This window comes from Thermoascus crustaceus, assembly GCF_041956765.1.
Source record: "Thermoascus crustaceus strain CBS 181.67 unplaced genomic scaffold VTN00scaffold_2, whole genome shotgun sequence".
In the NCBI taxonomy this organism is placed as follows: Eukaryota; Fungi; Ascomycota; class Eurotiomycetes; order Eurotiales; family Thermoascaceae; genus Thermoascus; species Thermoascus crustaceus.
In genome coordinates, this window is record NW_027192528.1 from 2899103 (window position 1) to 2917776 (window position 18674).

Sequence of the window (18674 nt, forward strand, 5' to 3'; positions counted from 1 at the left end):
TCAAATTAATAAGAATTCTGAGATGTTTGAAAAGCAGATAATATTAAATCTTTAACAAGAAGTGGTGGTGTTGGCATACAAAATTGAAAGGTAATTTTCTTAAGAATCTGGTCTTAATTAAGTGATTTCAGACTAGCTTCTGCAAAGCCATTACATATATTCTTTTAAGTAAAGACTGCTTCACATACAGAAGGATATAGATATAGAAAATCCTTCTTATCAATATAATTGTTTCTAACCATTATTATCCCTCTAACCAAGTTGCTGTATATGTGTTTGAGCAGCCCAAAAATATCAATATCCAGCAGTTAAAGGAGATAAGATATATACAGAGGCATACAAAGATAGATAATTGTATTCTCTTTGCAGAAATTATCAAATTCTGCAGTTTAATAACTAAAATGGCTATTAAGAATAAGCAATCACTTTACACCAGTTAAATAATATTTAAAATATGAATTAAATATATTCTGCAGTCAGTAAAGGCCTATTTTATCAGTTGTTCAGCCATTCTTACTTAATACAAGCTTCCAATCTGTATCTTTATGCAGATTAGGTTCTTGATACTAAGCAGCCTGCTGTTCTTGTCCCTTTAAGATAATCAGTGGTGGTATAGAAATCCCCTTAGAGCTTACACATTTAATAATTGTGACCCATTTATGATTTCCCTGAATAACTATATAAGATCTTTTACTATAATCTACTGTAGTAATAATTTTGGATATTGTACAGAGTCCTATTGTAAAGCCAGTTTTATCAAAGTTTTAAATATTATCTTTATATATGCTATACTCTTGAATAGTAATGTGTATAACTTTAAATTACTATTTTATAACTTATGGATTCTCCTGCTTTGTATACTGATATATAATTCTCTGATTATATCTTATATATAGTTCAGAATAGCATTTTGTGAAAGAATAGACCCAGTTGACTCTAAGGACTGCAGTAGAATCTTGTGTACATTCATAAAGTAAAATTTATGCCATTCCATACAGAAACTCTGGCTAAATTGAAAAGCCCTGTTTATCTGTATCTAGCAGTTATTTGACAAGAGATTCTTCTTTAATAGCAGTCAATTTATGGCTATTAGTGTGTGTTTCTGATTATGATTTGATGCCAGCAAGCTGCTTGCAAAGGGTGCTTTCAGGTATATCAAATATCTTAGTAGCTTTCAATTTTGATCTGACTTTTTTATCTTTCCATGCAGTAATAGCCATTTGCATGCAAGCTTCCTTAGATAAAGGCATTGTATATGAAAATGATGAAAAATGACACATTGAAGAATGTTGATTTGGGGGTGCAGTGAAAATCCGCAGTTTGGTCATATTCGCGGCTCGGCCGTGGATTACGTTACGTGAAGTCGGGGCCCTTAGATAAAATGAATTGGTGGATTTTCGAGTTGGATCTCATTTTACCGAGATTACAAGGTGTAGTCACACGCAGCAAATTTATCATATTTGCTGGAAGTATACTCCGTACCTGTGGATGGAGCGTAGGGAGTCCAGAGCAGTGGATAGTGGACGGTGGACGTGCCCTGGCTCCACTTGATGTCAGGTGTGGGCACTACTAAGGTTCAACACCAGAGAAAAAAAGTCAAGCATGTCTCAACTTATCGATAACTGCCGCTCTTTGATAGGAAAGACCATAGACGTTGCCGTAAAGAACAAATCAAATCAGAATTCTCTGGAGATCTGAAGACTTTTCTCCAGCCCACCTGTGCCTTCAACCCTTCTCTACGCTCTTTTTTTACCTGCCACTGTTACCGGAGAACCTCCCTTTCGGTTCTGCGGGTTTTGACCAGTCTCGGCCACCATGCCGACCGTTCACTTGCTTGACTACGTCGCTGGAAACGTCCGCTCTTTGGTTAACGCAATTCATAAGGTCGGATATGAAGTAGAGTGGATACGTTCGCCGAATGAGGTTCAAAATGCGGAGGTAAGTACGGATATACCCCTCCTCTCCACCCGCTGCCTTATCTCTTCTCTTGCAGGGCTAGCTTTGCTGATTTGAAAATTAGAAGCTGATACTACCTGGAGTTGGCCACTTTGGCCACTGTCTCTCTCAACTTTCTGAAGGGGGCTATTTGGACCCAATCCGAAAGCATATTGAATCAGGCAAGCCCTTCATGGGGATCTGTGTCGGGCTACAAGCACTCTTCAATGGTTCCGAGGAGGACCCTGATGTCCCTGGGCTAGGAGTGATACCGATGCGAATGCAAAAGTTTGACGATACAGACAAGAGTGTACCACACATTGGATGGAACTCGGCGAGGAACACCAATCGAAATGGAACAACATATCAAAGCCTCTATGGGTTGAGACATGACAGCAAGTATTACTACGTCCATTCTTATGCAGCTCCCTATGAACCGGGCGTGCTTGAGAGTGAGGGCTGGTCGGTTGCTACGGCGACCTACGGGGAAGAGGAGTTTATTGGCGCGATTGGCCGTGGGAATATATTCGCAACGCAATTTCACCCAGAGAAAAGCGGACAAGCTGGCTTACGTACCATTTCTGCTTTCTTGAATGGCCAAATGTTTCGATTGTTCGAGGAAACGCCGAATTTGGGGAAAGGCGGAGACGGATTGACTCGGAGAGTCATCGCTTGTCTCGACGTCCGCACTAACGATGAAGGTGATCTCGTGGTTACTAAGGGGGATCAATATGACGTACGAGAGAAGGATGGGATAACCGCTGGCGGTAAGGTAAGGAACCTTGGGAAGCCAGTCGATATGGCCAAAAAATATTACGAACAGGGCGCCGATGAAGTCACGTTTCTGAACATCACGTCGTTCCGAAACTGCCCACTAGCGGATACACCTATGTTGGAAATCCTGAGAAGAACGTCCGAAACTGTCTTCGTACCGCTGACGATTGGCGGGGGGATCAGAGACACAGTTGATACAGATGGAACTAAAGTTTCGGCTTTGGACGTGGCAAAGATGTATTTCGAGTCTGGTGCTGACAAGATCAGCATCGGCTCTGACGCAGTCATTGCAGCCGAGGAATATTACAAAGCTGGAGAAAAGTTGTCCGGCAGCACTGCGATAGAAACGATCTCTAAAGCTTATGGGAAGCAGGCTGTCGTGGTGAGCGTCGATCCAAAACGAGTGTATGTAACCAGACCCGAGGACACCAAACACCATACGATTAGGACATCGTATCCGAACACGGCGGGCCAGGATATTTGCTGGTATCAGTGTACTGTAAAGGGTGGCAGAGAAAGTCGAGATATCGATGTTCGTCAGCTAGTGAAAGCTGTCGAGGCAATGGGTGCCGGTGAAATCCTACTTAACTGCATCGACAAAGATGGAAGCAATAGTGGCTTCGATCTGGAATTGATTAACGACGTTAAGGAGGCTGTCAAAATTCCTGTCATTGCCTCCAGCGGGGCGGGAAAGCCTGCCCATTTTGCAGAGGTTTTCGAGCGGACTTCTACAGATGCAGCCTTGGGAGCTGGCATGGTAAGCATGGAACACGGCCCCATTTCCATACAAGGTTGTTCTGACCAACGGATTAGTTCCACCGCGGCGAGTACTCTGTAAGTGACGTCAAGGATTACCTTACGGAAAGAGGGTTGCTTGTCCGCAAATTTGAATCTGCTCCTTGAGTTGAAGACTATGTATCCAACAGAAAAAGTGGTGTTCTAAGACTACCACTATCTATAGTCCTGTGCAAGCAAGTGCCCTGCGAAGGCTATGAGCAATGTAAGAATGCTTTATACGACCAAGAAACATTGAAATACATGTTGTAGTAGGACTGTGAAGATGTGACGGCGCTCAGTCATAGTATTATTAGCTAAACTATGGTAGCTTGTCATACAGAATCAAAAGCATGAGGGGAAAAGAAAGGAAAGGATTCACAGGGCTTCATATAATGTGATATATAGGTAAGTAGGACTGGCAGTATCCCAGAGACCAAGGAATGCTCAACACTGCCTACCTTACTGCCTAGGTGTCTGCTGTGCTGTCATATCACCCCCCCTTCAGAAGAATGCCTGCCCACAGGTGTGTAGGGTCAATTATACTGGCTTATTATCATCTGAATGATTATCCAGTTCTTCTCCATTATCCCAGCATCTCAGCCACTCCTTTAGGCATCACAGTGGGCCCAGCAGGTCTGGATATTGATTATGGAAGCTGTGCAGTCAGTGGGGGGATTCTTTGAAGTTCTCTGCTGGATACCAAGCTGGATTATTGTCATAGCCCACCCATTTAACCTTGTATTGAAGCTTCCCCTGGCAAAGGCATGCTGCTAGGATCTCCTCCACTTCCCATTCCTGCTCCCCATTGACCTCAATGGAGGGAGGGGGGTTTTCAATCTGGCCTGGAAGGGGGTTTGTAGCGGCCTTCTGCAACTTGTCTGGGGAGAATACTGGGTGTACATGGATGGAATCAGGGAGGTCAAGCTGGTAAGCATTGCCAACTTTCTTAATGATACAGTATGGCCCTGCTATTTGGAAGTTAAGCTTCCAGCTTGGTCAATCTATCCTTCAGTTCTTCATTAATACCCACACTGAATCTCCCACTTCAAAATCTATAGTTCTTCTATGCTGGTCTGCCTATCACTGTTGGGAGTTCTGGGCCCTTTTAATCAGTTTCCTGGCAAAGTTCCAAGTGGCCTCTAGCCTTTTGACCTATCTATGTGTGTCTGTTTGGTTCAGCTATTCCATAGCAGATTGATCTGCCAGCTGGGGGTGCTGCCAGTCAAAGAAGGTCCAGAGAATGACACTATAATCCAATAAGAAGAGGGAGATCTCTGTTGACTTATGGGGCAGAACTGCTGCTGCAAAATCCAAAATTGGGAGCTATTCAGACCAGTTATTCTGATAGTGATTGACAAAGAAGCAGAGGCACTATGCAATATACTGATTGATAATTTTAGTCTGCCCATCAGTCTGGAGGTGATTAACAGTTGACAGTTTCAATTTAATATCTAGAATCTGACAGAATTCATCCTAAAAGTCTGAAATAAATTGGAGGCTGTGGTCTGAGATAATAGTATCTGAGGGTTCTGTCCACCAATAGATATATAGGACAAAGAGCTTTGCCATATTCTATGCTGTAGTAGTCTTGTGGCATAGTATAGATATAGATCTCTTGTCTAGGCAATCTACTACCACAAAGGCAGCATTATAACTGTGCTTATTCTTAGGGAAACTTTGAAAGTCCATTAATATATGTCTCCAGGGCTGCTTAGAGATAGGCAGTGGCTGCAGTAGTTCTGGTGGTTTGTTATATAGGTTCTGGATTCTTCAATATGTATGGCAGTTGGCCATATACTGATTAATATTCTGAGTTATATTTGGCCAGTAATACCTTTCTGCAAGTAACTTTCTTATCTTATTTCTTTCTGGATAAGCAGTGGAAGCCTGTCAGTATATCTTATTCAGAAGCTCTATTTGGAGGTTTCCTTCTTCAGATACAATCAGTCAATTCTGAGTATATAGAAGTAGGCCTTCTTCTAAAGATTAGAGAGCCTGGCCTTTAGTGGCTATAGTATAGAAGTTTTTCAGAGATTTATAGATTTAGTTGGCCTGTAATAAGCAGTCTGCTAGATATAATTCTTTCTATATTGATGCCAGTTCTATCTGAGAGATCTCCATCTCCTGCATAATTTAAAGGTTCAGCCATTCAGTCTTCAGAAGCTGCTAAGTCTGATACTCTTTCTTTAGACTATTCTAGGCCTCTACCATCACTGGCTGCCTGAGTGTTAGCCAACAGGTTCTGCTTGCCAGGTTGATACTAAATAAGAAAGTGGAATCAGGTTAGGTACTCTGCCTATTTGGTTTGCTAAGAGGTTAATATCTTTATTGTTTTAAAGTATTTTAAAGCCCAGTAATCAGTTAAGATATTAAAGAGGTCTTTCTTTTATAGGCTTTTTAGTTCTGATTATTACTTTTTTAAAGTTTGGATAATGGCTAGAAGCTCTTTATTATGAATTATATAGTTATATTCTGCAGATATTATTATTTTTAAGAAGTAAGCTATAGAATGCTACTATTAGTCTCTATTAATATCTAACTGGAAAAGCACTTCTGCAATCACTCTATTAAAGGCATCTGTCTCTAGCTTTATAGGCTGATAGAGGCTGTAATAGATCAGCATTGAAGCAGATATAAGTCATTTTTTAAACTTTTTAAATGCCTGCAGACATTGAAAGTTAAAGTTAAAAAGCATATTCTTCCATATAAGATTAAATAAGAGTCTAACAATATAGCTATAGTCTTAAATAAATTACTAGTAGAAGTTGCAGAAGTTTAGAAAAGATTGCACTCTCTTAACTGTAATTAAGAGCTTTCAGTCTCTAATTACTAATACTTTCTTAGAATCAACCTCTATTCTGTTAGTGCCCATAATAAAGCTAAGATACTTGGTCTGAGTGATATAGAACTTGCATTTCTTAATATTAGTCTGCAATTCTGCTTCTTTTAGTCTATTTAGAATCTTAATAATATGCTTCTGATGCTTCAGTTTATTCTCTAAGTAGACTAATATATTGTTAATAAACACTGTTATAAACTAGTTTAGATAATTAAGAAAGAGGTTATTTATATAGCACTGGAAGATAGCAGATTTATTAATAAGTTTAAAAAGTATTATTTTGTACTTATAGATGCTATAGTAGGTTTAAAAAATGGTTAAATCTTCTAACTCTGGGTTTATCTGTATCTTATAAAAGCTTACTAAATATCTAGCTTAATAAATATTATTGCCCAGCTTAGATATTCTAAAGTCTTATTAATTAATAGTAGAAAGTATTAGTTCTTCTTAATAATACTATTCAGCTTATAGTAATTTATATAGAGATGTAAGCCTTTATTAGCCTTTCTAATAAATAGTATAGGTAATGCAAAAAATACTCTACTAGAGACTATAAAGCTCTTATTTAAATTCTCTATTAAATACTTCTTAATAGTTTCTAATTCTTCTGTAGACTGCTTATATAGAGGACTATATTCCAGAGCATTTTTATCAGTTAGTTTAATTTTATAATTATACAGTTAGTAAAATAACAGCTTATTAAAAGCCTTTTTAAAAAAGATATCTCTTTATAGTCTATATTGGGCTGGCAGATTTAAATTAATTAAATTCTCTTTATTATTATTGCTGCTTGTGGAGTTTATCTTTTCTTTAATAATTTAATTAATCTTATAAAAGCTTATAAGAAAGACCTCATTTTTATGCTGCTAGACATTTTAATAGAAATCTGCAGCTTTAATTAGAGTAATATTAATTCTAAATAGCTCTTTTAAAGACTCTTTAGATAGTAGAGGTTGGTATTGCTTTATAATAGAACTTCTGCCTTGAATTACACAGTTTATCTTTATTATATCTGAATGCCTATCTATGTTAAAACTGCACAGAGATGTAACGACGGGCCTAGGACTTCTTAGGCAGAGGGCCGTTGGGTTTATCTTGAAGGATAGAAGACAAGGGAAAAGATAGATAATAGTCATTACTAGCAATGCTAACTCTAGGATTGCTTATTTGAATTGACCATGGGGTCCTAATCCCATGGTTAAGGAGTGTCCTTATATACATGATTTCTGACTACCATTCTGACTACCATTCTATGGTAGTCTTCCATGGTAGTAACTACCATCTTGACTACCATCTCATGGTAGTCCATTATGGTAGTGACTACCATTCCAACTACCATCTCATGGTAGTTCCTTATGGTAGTTCCACATGACCAAGAGTATTTATCCAGCAGGGTAACTCCCATCCTTATGCAAGTCCATGCTGATTATAACACTACCCCCCCCCTTCTAGCTTTTTATCCTGAAAAGTATTTAAACTATGCCAATTTCCTAATTCTTGGTGCTGTATTTTCTTTCTGTAAGTTTTTTCACCATGCCTCCCAAGTATAATTGTTATTGTGAGTTTAGTTATCAGGCTGATTATATTGAATAGAACAGTTCTCTTGTCAAACATTCTTGTCAATATTGTTATTCTTATCATCTTCCTTGCATTATGGATTCCAAGAGTCACAACTGTTCATCTTGTACCTGTCATGGTTGGAAATGTGAGAAGTAATTCCATAGTGATAAGAAGTGGAATAATCTTAGCTATTCTGAGGAATAAATCAACACTCAGTTAGAGGAGGCAGAGAATCAGGTTAAGCTTCTTATAGCAAAGATTAAGTGCTTATACAAACAGTGTAAGTTTCTTAAGAAATGTGGATTAAGAATATTGGATTATGATACTGCTGTGATGGACAAGTTGAATAAGGATAATCCCTTATCTGCTAAAGATCTTGCCAAGTTGGAACATCTAGCCAATGAATATGAGGGTCACCTGCAATCTGGGAATTCCTTGGTGCCAGGTGACCCACAGCCTCTTAAGGGGCTTTCTCCAGGTTTCATTGCAGAGTTCCTGGCTTCCAGAAGTTCTGAGCAGGAGGCTTCTGGTGGTTCCCAAAGATCCTAGTGGGATGTCCCCTGTGGATATCCCCTCTTAGGTTGGCCTTTCTTCTTTTGGTGTGGCAGGTCTTCTGGTTTTGGGCAATCTAGGTTTCAAAGGTGGAATTCCTTGAGAAGTTTCTTGCACCCACCACAGTTTTCTATAGATTGTTAAGAATTCTTAAAGTTATCATAACCCTTCCATTTCAAAAGGTACATAAACTGCCCATTAATTATGCTGCTGTCTAACACTTTCTCTACCTTATAGTCTTGGTCATTATCTGGATTCTCTGATAGGATCTCTTCAGTCTCAGTAATCAGTTGGGCGTTCTCTGGTGCTAGTTCCAATAATGATATATGAAAAACTGGGTGTATCTGCATAGTATCTGGCAATTTAAGATGGAAATTAACCTCTCCTTTCTTTTCTTCAATTTTGAATGAGCCAATCTTCTTAAAATCCAATTTGTTATTTGGCCTTTTTGTCTTCACATTTTTTTGAAGGAGATATACTTTATCTCCTGCCTTTAAGTCTGGTCCCTTCTTATGGTGTTGATTGTAGTACTTGGCGGTTCAGTATATAATAAACTGAATATCTAGATTCAATTGTTGGTGAAGCTCTCTTAGCTGGTCAGCTCAGAGGATTCCTTTCTGTGCCAGAATCTTGTCTGGTTTCAGTTCCTGGTAGGCTGACAGTTCAAACCCATAGTTGGCATAGAACAGTGACTCCTGGGTAGTCTCATTCTTGGCACTGTTATATGTGAACTGAGCCATAGGTAAAAGTTTTACCCAGTTGTCTTATTGGTAGTTAATATAACAGCACAGATACTGTTCCAGGGTCTGATTCATCCATTCTGTCTGTCCATCAGTCTGAGGGTGAGCTGTAGTAGAGAGCTTATGCTTGGAGCCAAGTTGGCAGGTCAAGATTTGCCAGAATCCTGAGGTGAAGAGCTTGTCTCTGTCAGACACAAATTCTTCTGGCATCCTGTGATTCCCAAAAATGATCTGTAGGAAGGTATATGCCAGCTCTTCTGCATTAGATGCTTTCTTGTATGGCAGGAAGTAGGCATATTTGGTGAGTCTATCCACAATGACCAAGATGGAGTCATATATTATCCCTGTTAGGGGCTCCTTGGACGCAGGTAGATCTGTAATGAAATCTAGTGATATGGATTGTCAGGATCTTTCTGGGGTGTCCAGGTTCTGCAGAAGTCTATATGGTGTATGCCACACTGCTTTGCTCCTAATGCAAAGGTCATATTGCAACACTATATGTTGCACCATCCTTCTTAATCCTGGGAAGTAGAAGTTCTGGGTAATCCTTTCAATGGTTTTCTCTATCCCCTGGTGTCCATGAGCCAGGGCCTTGTGGATGTCTCTGATCAGGTCCTCCCTCAACTTGGTTGGAATGTAGACCAGTCCCTTGAATAGGATGATATCTCCCTCTCCCTTGGTTATGTTGGGATCATTCTTGATTTCCTCAAGCTCTTCTGCCATTGAATCCTTCTGGTATGCTTCCTTAATCTTTTCTGCCCATGTACTGGGTCCTAGTCTTAGAGCAGATGCAGCTTACCTGTTTACTGTGAGGGTTCCATCAGTCTCCTGCCAGAAAATTGTGGGTTGTGGAGAAGGCTCTCCCTCTTGGTAGTCTGGTCTTTGACTGAGTGCATCTGCTCGGGCATTTTCTGATCCTTTTCAGTAGGTAATCTTGATATCATAAGGAGCTAATTCCTCTGCCCACCTGACCTGCCTTCAGGTCAAATCTTTGGTGGTGGTGAAGTATGCCAGGTTCTTATGATCACAGTAGATCATAACCTGATGCTTTGCTCCTTCCAGGTAGTGTCACCATTCTCTTACTGCTGCCATGATGGCCAGAAGCTCCTTGTCATGAATGTTGTAATTCAATTCTGGTGGGGTCATCTTTTGCAAGTAGAAAGCAATTGGATACAGTCATCCTTATTCATCAGATTGATTGATGCATGCTCCTATTATGAAGTCTGAAGTATCTGTCTCAATGAAAATAGGTTTTTCTGGATCAAATATTCCCAAGACTGGTGCTTTGCAGAACTTCTGCTTAAGAAGATTAAATGCCTTCTGTTATTCTTTTCCCCATTCAAACTTCTGATTCTTTTGGGTGAGCCTTATCAAAGGTTCCACAATCTTGGAGTAGTTCCATATAAACTTTCAATAGAAGTTGGCAAACCCAAGAAAAGCCTGTGTCTCCTTGACTGTTGTTGGCTTAGGCCATCCTTGTATGGCTGTGACCTTTCCTTTATTCATTTCAACATGTCCTGGGGAGATCATGAAGCCAAGAAACTCTGTTCTTTGGGTGTGCCATTCATATTTTTCTGGTGCAACTGAGAGTTTTTTCTCCTTCAGGGCTTCTAACACCTTCTGCATATGTTGTCTGTGTTCTTCTAAGGTTTCTGAGTAGATAAGGATGTCATCCAAATAGGCCATATAAAAGACATCCAGGTATTTTTGTAGGGTATTGTTGACCAAACTCTGAAAGGTTGCAGATACATTGGTAAGACCAAATGGCATAACTGTATATTCAAAATGTCCTAGTCAGGTCCTGAAGGCAGTTTTCCATTCTTCCCCTTCCTTTATGCACACCAGGTAATACCCTTCCCTAAGATCCAACTTGGTGAAGAACTTTGCCTTCCACAATCTATCCTGCAACTCCAAGATAAGTGGTAAGGGGTAGCAGTTTTTGACAGTAATATTATTGAGTTGGTGATAGTCCACACAAAGTCAGAGTTTCCCATTCTTCTTTGGGACAAACAAAATTGGGTATCCAGCTGGTGATGTGGAATGCCAGATATATCCTTGTTCCAGGTTCTTTTCCACATACTCTCAGAGCACCTTATGCACCTTCTCTGAGAGTGGATAAATAGATTTGAATGCCAGTTGCATTCCAGGCTTTAAGGGTATCTCATAATCCCAAGGCTGATGTTCTGGCAGCTGTCCTCTGTCTTGTTTCTTAAAGACTTCTTCAAAGTCCCAGTATTCCTTTGGGACTGTTTTCATTCCAGTCAAAGACAGTTGGTCCTTTCTCTGTTCCATGGATCCAATCATCAGATCTGATGCTAGGGTAAGATACAAGACTTCCACTTGTTCTCCCCTTTTCCACATTTGCATTATTACATTCTGGGAGATCTCTTTGATCTCCACTGGTGGTTCTTCTTCCTCAGGATGCCCTTCAGGCCTTATACCTCTGTTGGATTCTTCCATCAATTGCACTTTTCCTGTTACCCAGTCTATCTGTGGGTTGTGCATCTTCAGCCATGGTATCCCTAGGATTATATCATGTCCTGGCATCTGTGTGATATCAAGGTTGATCTTTTCCTTGTGCTGTCCTATCTTCAGGGAGGACTGGTCAGTCTCCATCTGCACCTATCCTCCTCCATAGCTGCTGGCAGATTCATCAACTGTAGATAACTGATACAGCTCCTTCTTTCCTGTGAAGGGGATCCTATTCCTGGTGACAAATGTGTTACTGACAAAATTTCCCATGGCTCCACTGTCAATTATGGCCCTTGCTTTCTTCCCATTGATCTTGACAGTGATCACCAATTGTTTCACTAAGTCCATTCTATTGAGTGTTGTTCTGTTTTGTGCGCTTGTAGCTGGGTTCAGGGACCTAGACTAAGACTCCTGCAAGGGTCCCACACTAGCAGGGTCCTTTAGTTTTTTGACTTCCTGGGGTCCTTTGGAAACCATCCTGTTGCATTCTTAGAGGCATAGTGATCAGAGCAGTTATTGTTGTAGCAGGCAGTCTATGGAAGTTCAGCATATCTATTTTTCTCTGTGACTGATATCTGCTTCTGGTTGTCTTGCTTCTGATCCAGACATTTCCATCCCATGTGGTTGTTCTTTCTGCAATGGATGCATAGCTTCTGTTTATAGTGTTTCTTCTGTTCAGCTATCCAATTTGGGTTGGGCCCCCTAGAACGCCTGTTTGTTCCCTGGGCACCTTGCTCTCTCCTGATCACATTGTCTAGTTCCATGGCATCGCCTCCATTTCCTGTGTGTCAAGGGGCTTGTTGAAAAGGATTGAATCATCATTGCTCAGTCTGTTGTTTGAAGAGTCAGTTGTCAATTTGAGTTGCCATGAGTATCAGGTTATTGAGGTCAGTTGGTTCCTCTGCTGCAAGGAGCCCATTCTTGACCTCCTCTTTTAGTCCTCAATAGTAGTGTTCCATAAGCACTTATTCTGACCAGTCCCCAAGGAAGGTTGCTGCTTGTTGGAACTTTATGGTATAGTTGGTGACTGACATTTTCTGCTGAATGGACATGATAGTCCTGGTGGCCTTTTTTACCTTATCCAAATCCCCAAAGTTCTGTTTGATGTGAGTTAGGAAAGCATTGAAGCTGTTAAAGGTCTCAGTGGTTTCAGCTTGTTGTTATTCTGATAATCTTTTCAGGCAATCCTTTAGATAGGGGTTAAACCACTGGGCTGCAGTGCTTTGTAGGTAGATTGCTGCAAACATAACCTTCCTTTCTTTGTTTGGGAATTTGTGGGGGTTGAAGAAAAAATAGAGCTCCAGCTGGGAGATAAATGTCTGCAACTTTTTTCAGTTGCCATAGTAGAGGTTGGGTTTCACAATCTTGGTCTTGAAGTTGATATCAGGGTTGGTAGGGTCCTGGGCTGCAAGGTTTGATATATGGTTGGTGCTTGCCCCAGCCTGCTGTCCCAGTAGGTGAATCTGTTCATGGAGTTGATTGTTCCCATTAATCTGGTTTTGCAGCTTGTCCTGCAGCTGGTTAACCTGCTCCCTAAGGGTAGTATTCTCACCAGTCTGTTTTTGCAGCTGGTTCTCCAATTGATTGACTTAATTCTGTAATTCTCTAAGAACTTGAACAACTTTCTGGGGGATGATGTTTTCCATTTTTGCTTCTTTCCCTGCTTGCCTTCTGTAAGAAAGGTGGTCAAAGTGTAACAACAGGCCTAGGACTTCTTAGGCAGAGGGCTGTTGGGTTTATCTTAAAGGACAGAAGACAAGGGAAAAGATAGATAATAGTCATTACTAGCAATGCTAACTCTAGGATTGCTTATTTGAATTGACCACAGGGTCCTAATCCCATGGTTAAGGAGCATCCTTATATACATGATTTCTGACTACCATTCTGACTACCATCTCATGGTAGTTCCTTATGGTAGTTCCATGTGACCAAGAGTATTTATCCAGCGGGGTAACTCCCATCCTTATGCAAGTCCATGCTGATCGTAACAAGAGATTAATATCTAGATTCTGATGTTAGAGTTCTTCTTTAGAGAGTTGCCTTATTCTCTATTACTATTAGTCTATTTCAATAGTCTGTGTTCTGCTGATGCTGGAAGTTAGGTTTTAGTTATTTTAGAATTGCCTAAAAAATAATTCTTACAGGCTAGGCAAATTCTATTAATCTCTAGGCACTGGTTGGGCCAAACCAGGTGCCTATTATGTATATCCAGCTATATATTATGCTTCTCACACTACTTCTGTTCTAGTATTATGTTATGCTGATCTAAATTAGTAATCAGTATAAGTATATTGACTTAGCAGCATTTATTTACTGCTAGATACAGTATAATAGTATGTGTAATTTATTCTTCAGTCTTGCTATTATAACTATAGATACAATAGTTAGAGTTAAAAGAAACTACTATTATTTAAAAAGACTTGGCCATATTAATAGCAACCAGAGTGTTAATAAATATAGATCTATTTACTTTAGAATTAATTAATATTTTAAGTATAATACTTAATTTATTTCTTGAACTTAACTAGATACTATAAAGTGTTTCCCATCTAATAGTCAGCTTAAATCTAATAAAGAAAGGTTAATTTAATACTTATACTTTAGAAAGAAGACTTCTTTTAAAATTTATTTTTTCCCTTTTAGTTAGTTATTATATTAGAAGATTCTTTAATTATCTTTAGCACTTTCTGATCTGCTATTACTAACTTCTTAATGGAATAATTAGCAGCTCTATACTCTCTTCCCTTATAATAAAAGTAGTATTCTTTTTTTATAAGCTTATTCTTATATTTATTATTAGTAGTCTTTCTTATAGTACTCTAAAAGTTTAAGATAGTAGAGATTATTCTATACTTTTTAGAAGTTAACTAATTTTTAATAGTACTATAGTTAAAGTTCTTTAGTTTTTATTCTATTATTTGCTGTAGGCTGCTAGTAATCTGTAAATAGCAGATTAAGTATACTTTAAAGAAGATTATATTCTTAATTTAGTAAGTTACTTTTATCTTCTGCAGCTTTCAGGTTAATTAGTGAAACAGCTTCTTCTTATATTCAGATTTAGAGATCTGAGCCTTGCCTGCAAGATATAGAAACTTAGTTAAGAAGTTATAGTAAGAGTTAGTGGCATTTATCTTTAACTAGTAGAACTGGAATTTTATATTATTAAGTTAATTTAGATTCTGAAAGATGCTTTTAAGATAGTGAAATATCTTATTTACAGTCTTAAAGTAGTTAATTGCCTCTCTATAAATTTAGAGTATAAGATAGTCAGCAGCAGTGCCTTCTATATAGTTCTGAATATATACTATATATATAGTTTTATTTAAATAGTAGTCTTTATTTATAAGTAATTTATTCTTTATCTTTAAAAACTAGTTATTAAACTTTAAGTTCTTTCTATCAGTCAGAATAGATAGATCTGACAACTTAATAAACTTGTAAAAGACTTCTGGTGCAGAGATTCTCTAAACTGAGCTGACTTCTTATTATATAACTATCTGAATAATCTATTTCTTATAGTTCTTATATTTTACTATAAGCTAACTAATCTATTTATTCTTCTTAATATTCTTCTTATTTATATTATTCTTTAGAGTGCTAAGCTTAAGTTATAATCTCTTAATCTTCTTCTGCAGTTTATTATAGTCATTAAGTACTCTATTAAAAGTATATAAAATAGCCTTATAAAGAGCCTTTCTGTCTTATTTAATAAGCTTATTAAATTACTTATAGATTATCTTTTATTCTTTTAAAAGTTTATTATCTTAGTTCTAAAAGTCTTAAAGAATTAAGATATAATATCTCTCTCCAGAGAGGCCTTTCTTAATAATAGTTGACTTATATGCTATTCTGTTTAATTTAGTTTAAATTCAGATTCTATAATAATTAAGTTAAGAGATTATCTTTAAAGTTAATGTTCAGATTAAGTATAGTAAGTATATAGAATATATAAAAAGGCTGAGTAATAATAGCCAGTCTGATCTACACTTAGGCTAAAGAGATAGTTAAAGAAGAAAGAATGTAATGCTTTTAATTATATAATAGCACTTAGTTATAGTATTATTAGCTAAAATTATAGTAGCTTATTATACAGAATTAAAAGTATAAGAGAAAAAGAAAGGAAAGAATTTATAGAGCTTTATATAAAATAATATATAGATAAGTAGAACCAGCAGTATTTCAGAGACTAAAAAATGCTTAACACTGCCTACCTTACTGCCTAGATGTCTGCTATGCTGTTACACTTAAAGAAAAATTGCAACTACTAAAACAGTAGATATTGAAGCTTTAATTGCAATAAAATTGAATCTATTTAACTATATACAGAAAGAGCTTCATTTACTAGAGTATTTAAGCTAATTATAACTAGTTTTATTATAATTACTATATTTTAAAGCTTTATATAATTTAAATAACTGTATTTACTTTTATTAATTCTACTTTTTATTAAGTTGCTATTTTTTATATCTGTTAAGCTTCTATTAGTTTGAATAAAATATTATAATATCTTTTACTTTCCTTTTTAATATTAATTTAAAGTATAAAGCTAATTAACTTTTTATTATAATAGAATAATATTCTATATTATAATCTCTATACTTTTAATTATTTTATTTACTGCCTGCTCTACTATTAAAAAAAATATATTTAATTTTAATAATTTTAAAAATATTAAATTTACTTCTTTTACTAATTAAGTTAATATATATTAATTAATATTTTTTCTGAATTAAAAAACTAATTACTATATACTATTAATAATAGTATTAGTATTTTTAGTTTAATATAAAGCTTTAAAAGCACTCTCTTAAATAATAGTAGAATTAGACTAGTTATAGCAAATCCATTTTAAATATTTGCTGCTAATAAAGCTTATTAATAGACTCTAAAATAGATATATAATGTAATCAGACACCAAGTGGGCCAGGACACTGAGCAGGCCACCAACCAACATCTATTATATTAAATATCTAGTTATCTCACCACAATATCCCCTAAATTGAAGCTATATACACATAAAATAATTGTCTATCTATTTAGGCAGCTAACCCTAATATAATCTTGAATATTGTAGTTGCTGCACTGCAGTAGTGCATATTTCCTAGGCTGCTTATTATCTTCCTCTACCCCCTCTAACTGTATCTAAGCAGCTTGCTGAGTAAGCTGCTGACCTTCTTCAGCAGTCAAAATACCCCCTATAGCAATATAGGATCTAGTTATCTCTTACTTATATTTTTAATATTGATTTACTGTATATAGCTGCTTAATTTTATGCTCTAAAAACACTATATTATTTATTACAATTTGGCAGTCCTTGACTATTTGATTAACTGCTTTACTGATTGGGCTAGGAGGACTGTATATACACTGTCACCAGAGGTGCTTAATAAGCTTTGCCTGCTTCTTCAGCTCCCTAGCATTCTTTGATATCTCAGCAGTCCAGCTAGATGATTGATTGCTATAGGATATGCCTGGTGGAGTAGGTGTTTTCAACTGCATATAAAGCTGGTCAAGCATCTGCTCTGATTTATATGGAACCAGGCCTCCTGCAGCAAATCCACTACATATATTAGATGCTGTCAGGGCATGCAGGCATACTTGCTGGTAGATTACAATAAAATCTTTCTTGTCAATATGATTGATGCTATGCTGTATATAGATCTGTGTTTCCTGCCCATATATATGTTTTAATGGGCCAAAGCAGGCAATATCAAGTGGCTGTAATAGATATGATAAATATGGTGGAAGATATAGAGGAATGATCATATTCTCAGTACAGAATTAATCAAATTCAGCAGATGCATGACTGCTATGGCCATCAAGAATTAGCAGATAATATCTCCCTGCTGTACAGGCTTTGGTATGTTTATCAAAAACATCCTTCAGCCAACATATCCCAAGCTCATCAGTGGTCCATCCATTTTTACTAATTCTAATTGTCCAGCCCTTTGGCAGTTCTGGATACCAATTATATTGGTGATTCTGGGCTGCAAAGATAATCATTTGTGACGGCGCTCAGTCATAGTATTATTAGCTAAAACTATGGTAGCTTGTCATGCAGAATTGAAAGCATGAGGGGAAAGGAAAGAATCTGCAGGGCTTTGTGTAGCGCGATATACATAGGCAAGTAGGACCGGCAGTATCCTAGAGATGAAGGGATGCTCAACACCGCCTACCTTACCGCCTAGGTGCGCCGCGCTGTCACAATATCTAGCTGCTAAAACTTAGAAATAGATATTAGAAGATAGTATCTAAGTAAAGCAGAGGTAATATAATAGTATAGTAAGAAGCTATATAAGCAAGAGCAATATAAAGCTATTAGCTTTATATTCTAGTCTTTTACTAGTAGTATAGCAGTTTAGCTTCTAGAATACTTTCTAGAAGCTACTTTATAATAAAGATAACTATATAGAAAGTAATAACTATACTAAATAGTATACTATTAATATTTAAAAAGATAAACTATATTAGTCTAAATTAAGAATCTATACTAAAAGTGTAAATTCTTTAGTATTTATTAATTTATAATAATTTGTAATTAAGTTTTTATAAGCAGTAATTTCTTTAATATATTTCTTTAATATTATTAAAGAGACATTGTATGCTAAAGCTGCTTTAAAAATTAACTTAAAAAAATGCTTTTTTTATAAGTATTAAGAGCTAATTAAATATATTCTTTCTTTAACATATTATTATCTAGCACTATTATAGCTGAATAAGCTAGTATAGAGAGATGGTTAGAGTGCATAATAAAGGTTTAGACTACTTAGTATTTCAGACTACTTAGTATTTAATTATATTATCTTAATTATATTATCTATTAGTTATAATTTTACTTTATTATATTTAATTTATAAAGTTTAAGCCTCTCTATTTTAGACTAAGCTATTATTACAACTCAGAATTAAAAAAGAGTGTAATAAATTAAATACTATTTAAAACAGATACTAAGATTTAGCAAGATATTAGTAAATTAAACAAGTCTCTAACAGATATATTAGAACAATAATATAGTAAAGCAGTGT

General features: G+C 36.8%; 2 protein-coding genes across 2 annotated transcripts; one reads left to right on the plus strand and one right to left on the minus strand.

The window, feature by feature from the left end:
* Positions 1-1815: 1815 nt before the first annotated feature.
* On the plus strand, positions 1816-3612 carry VTN00DRAFT_4579 (uncharacterized protein; the record flags this gene model as incomplete). The annotated part of the gene is made up of 3 exons (XM_069431017.1): positions 1816-1938; positions 2021-3466; positions 3523-3612. The coding sequence occupies 3 exons, from the start codon at positions 1816-1818 to the stop codon at positions 3610-3612; spliced, it is 1659 nt and encodes a 552-aa protein (XP_069290095.1).
* A 9368-nt stretch (positions 3613-12980) lies between these two features.
* On the minus strand, positions 12981-13295 carry VTN00DRAFT_4580 (uncharacterized protein; the record flags this gene model as incomplete). Its single annotated transcript, XM_069431019.1, has 2 exons — positions 12981-13160; positions 13263-13295. The coding sequence occupies 2 exons, from the start codon at positions 13293-13295 to the stop codon at positions 12981-12983; spliced, it is 213 nt and encodes a 70-aa protein (XP_069290096.1).
* Positions 13296-18674: the final 5379 nt, after the last annotated feature.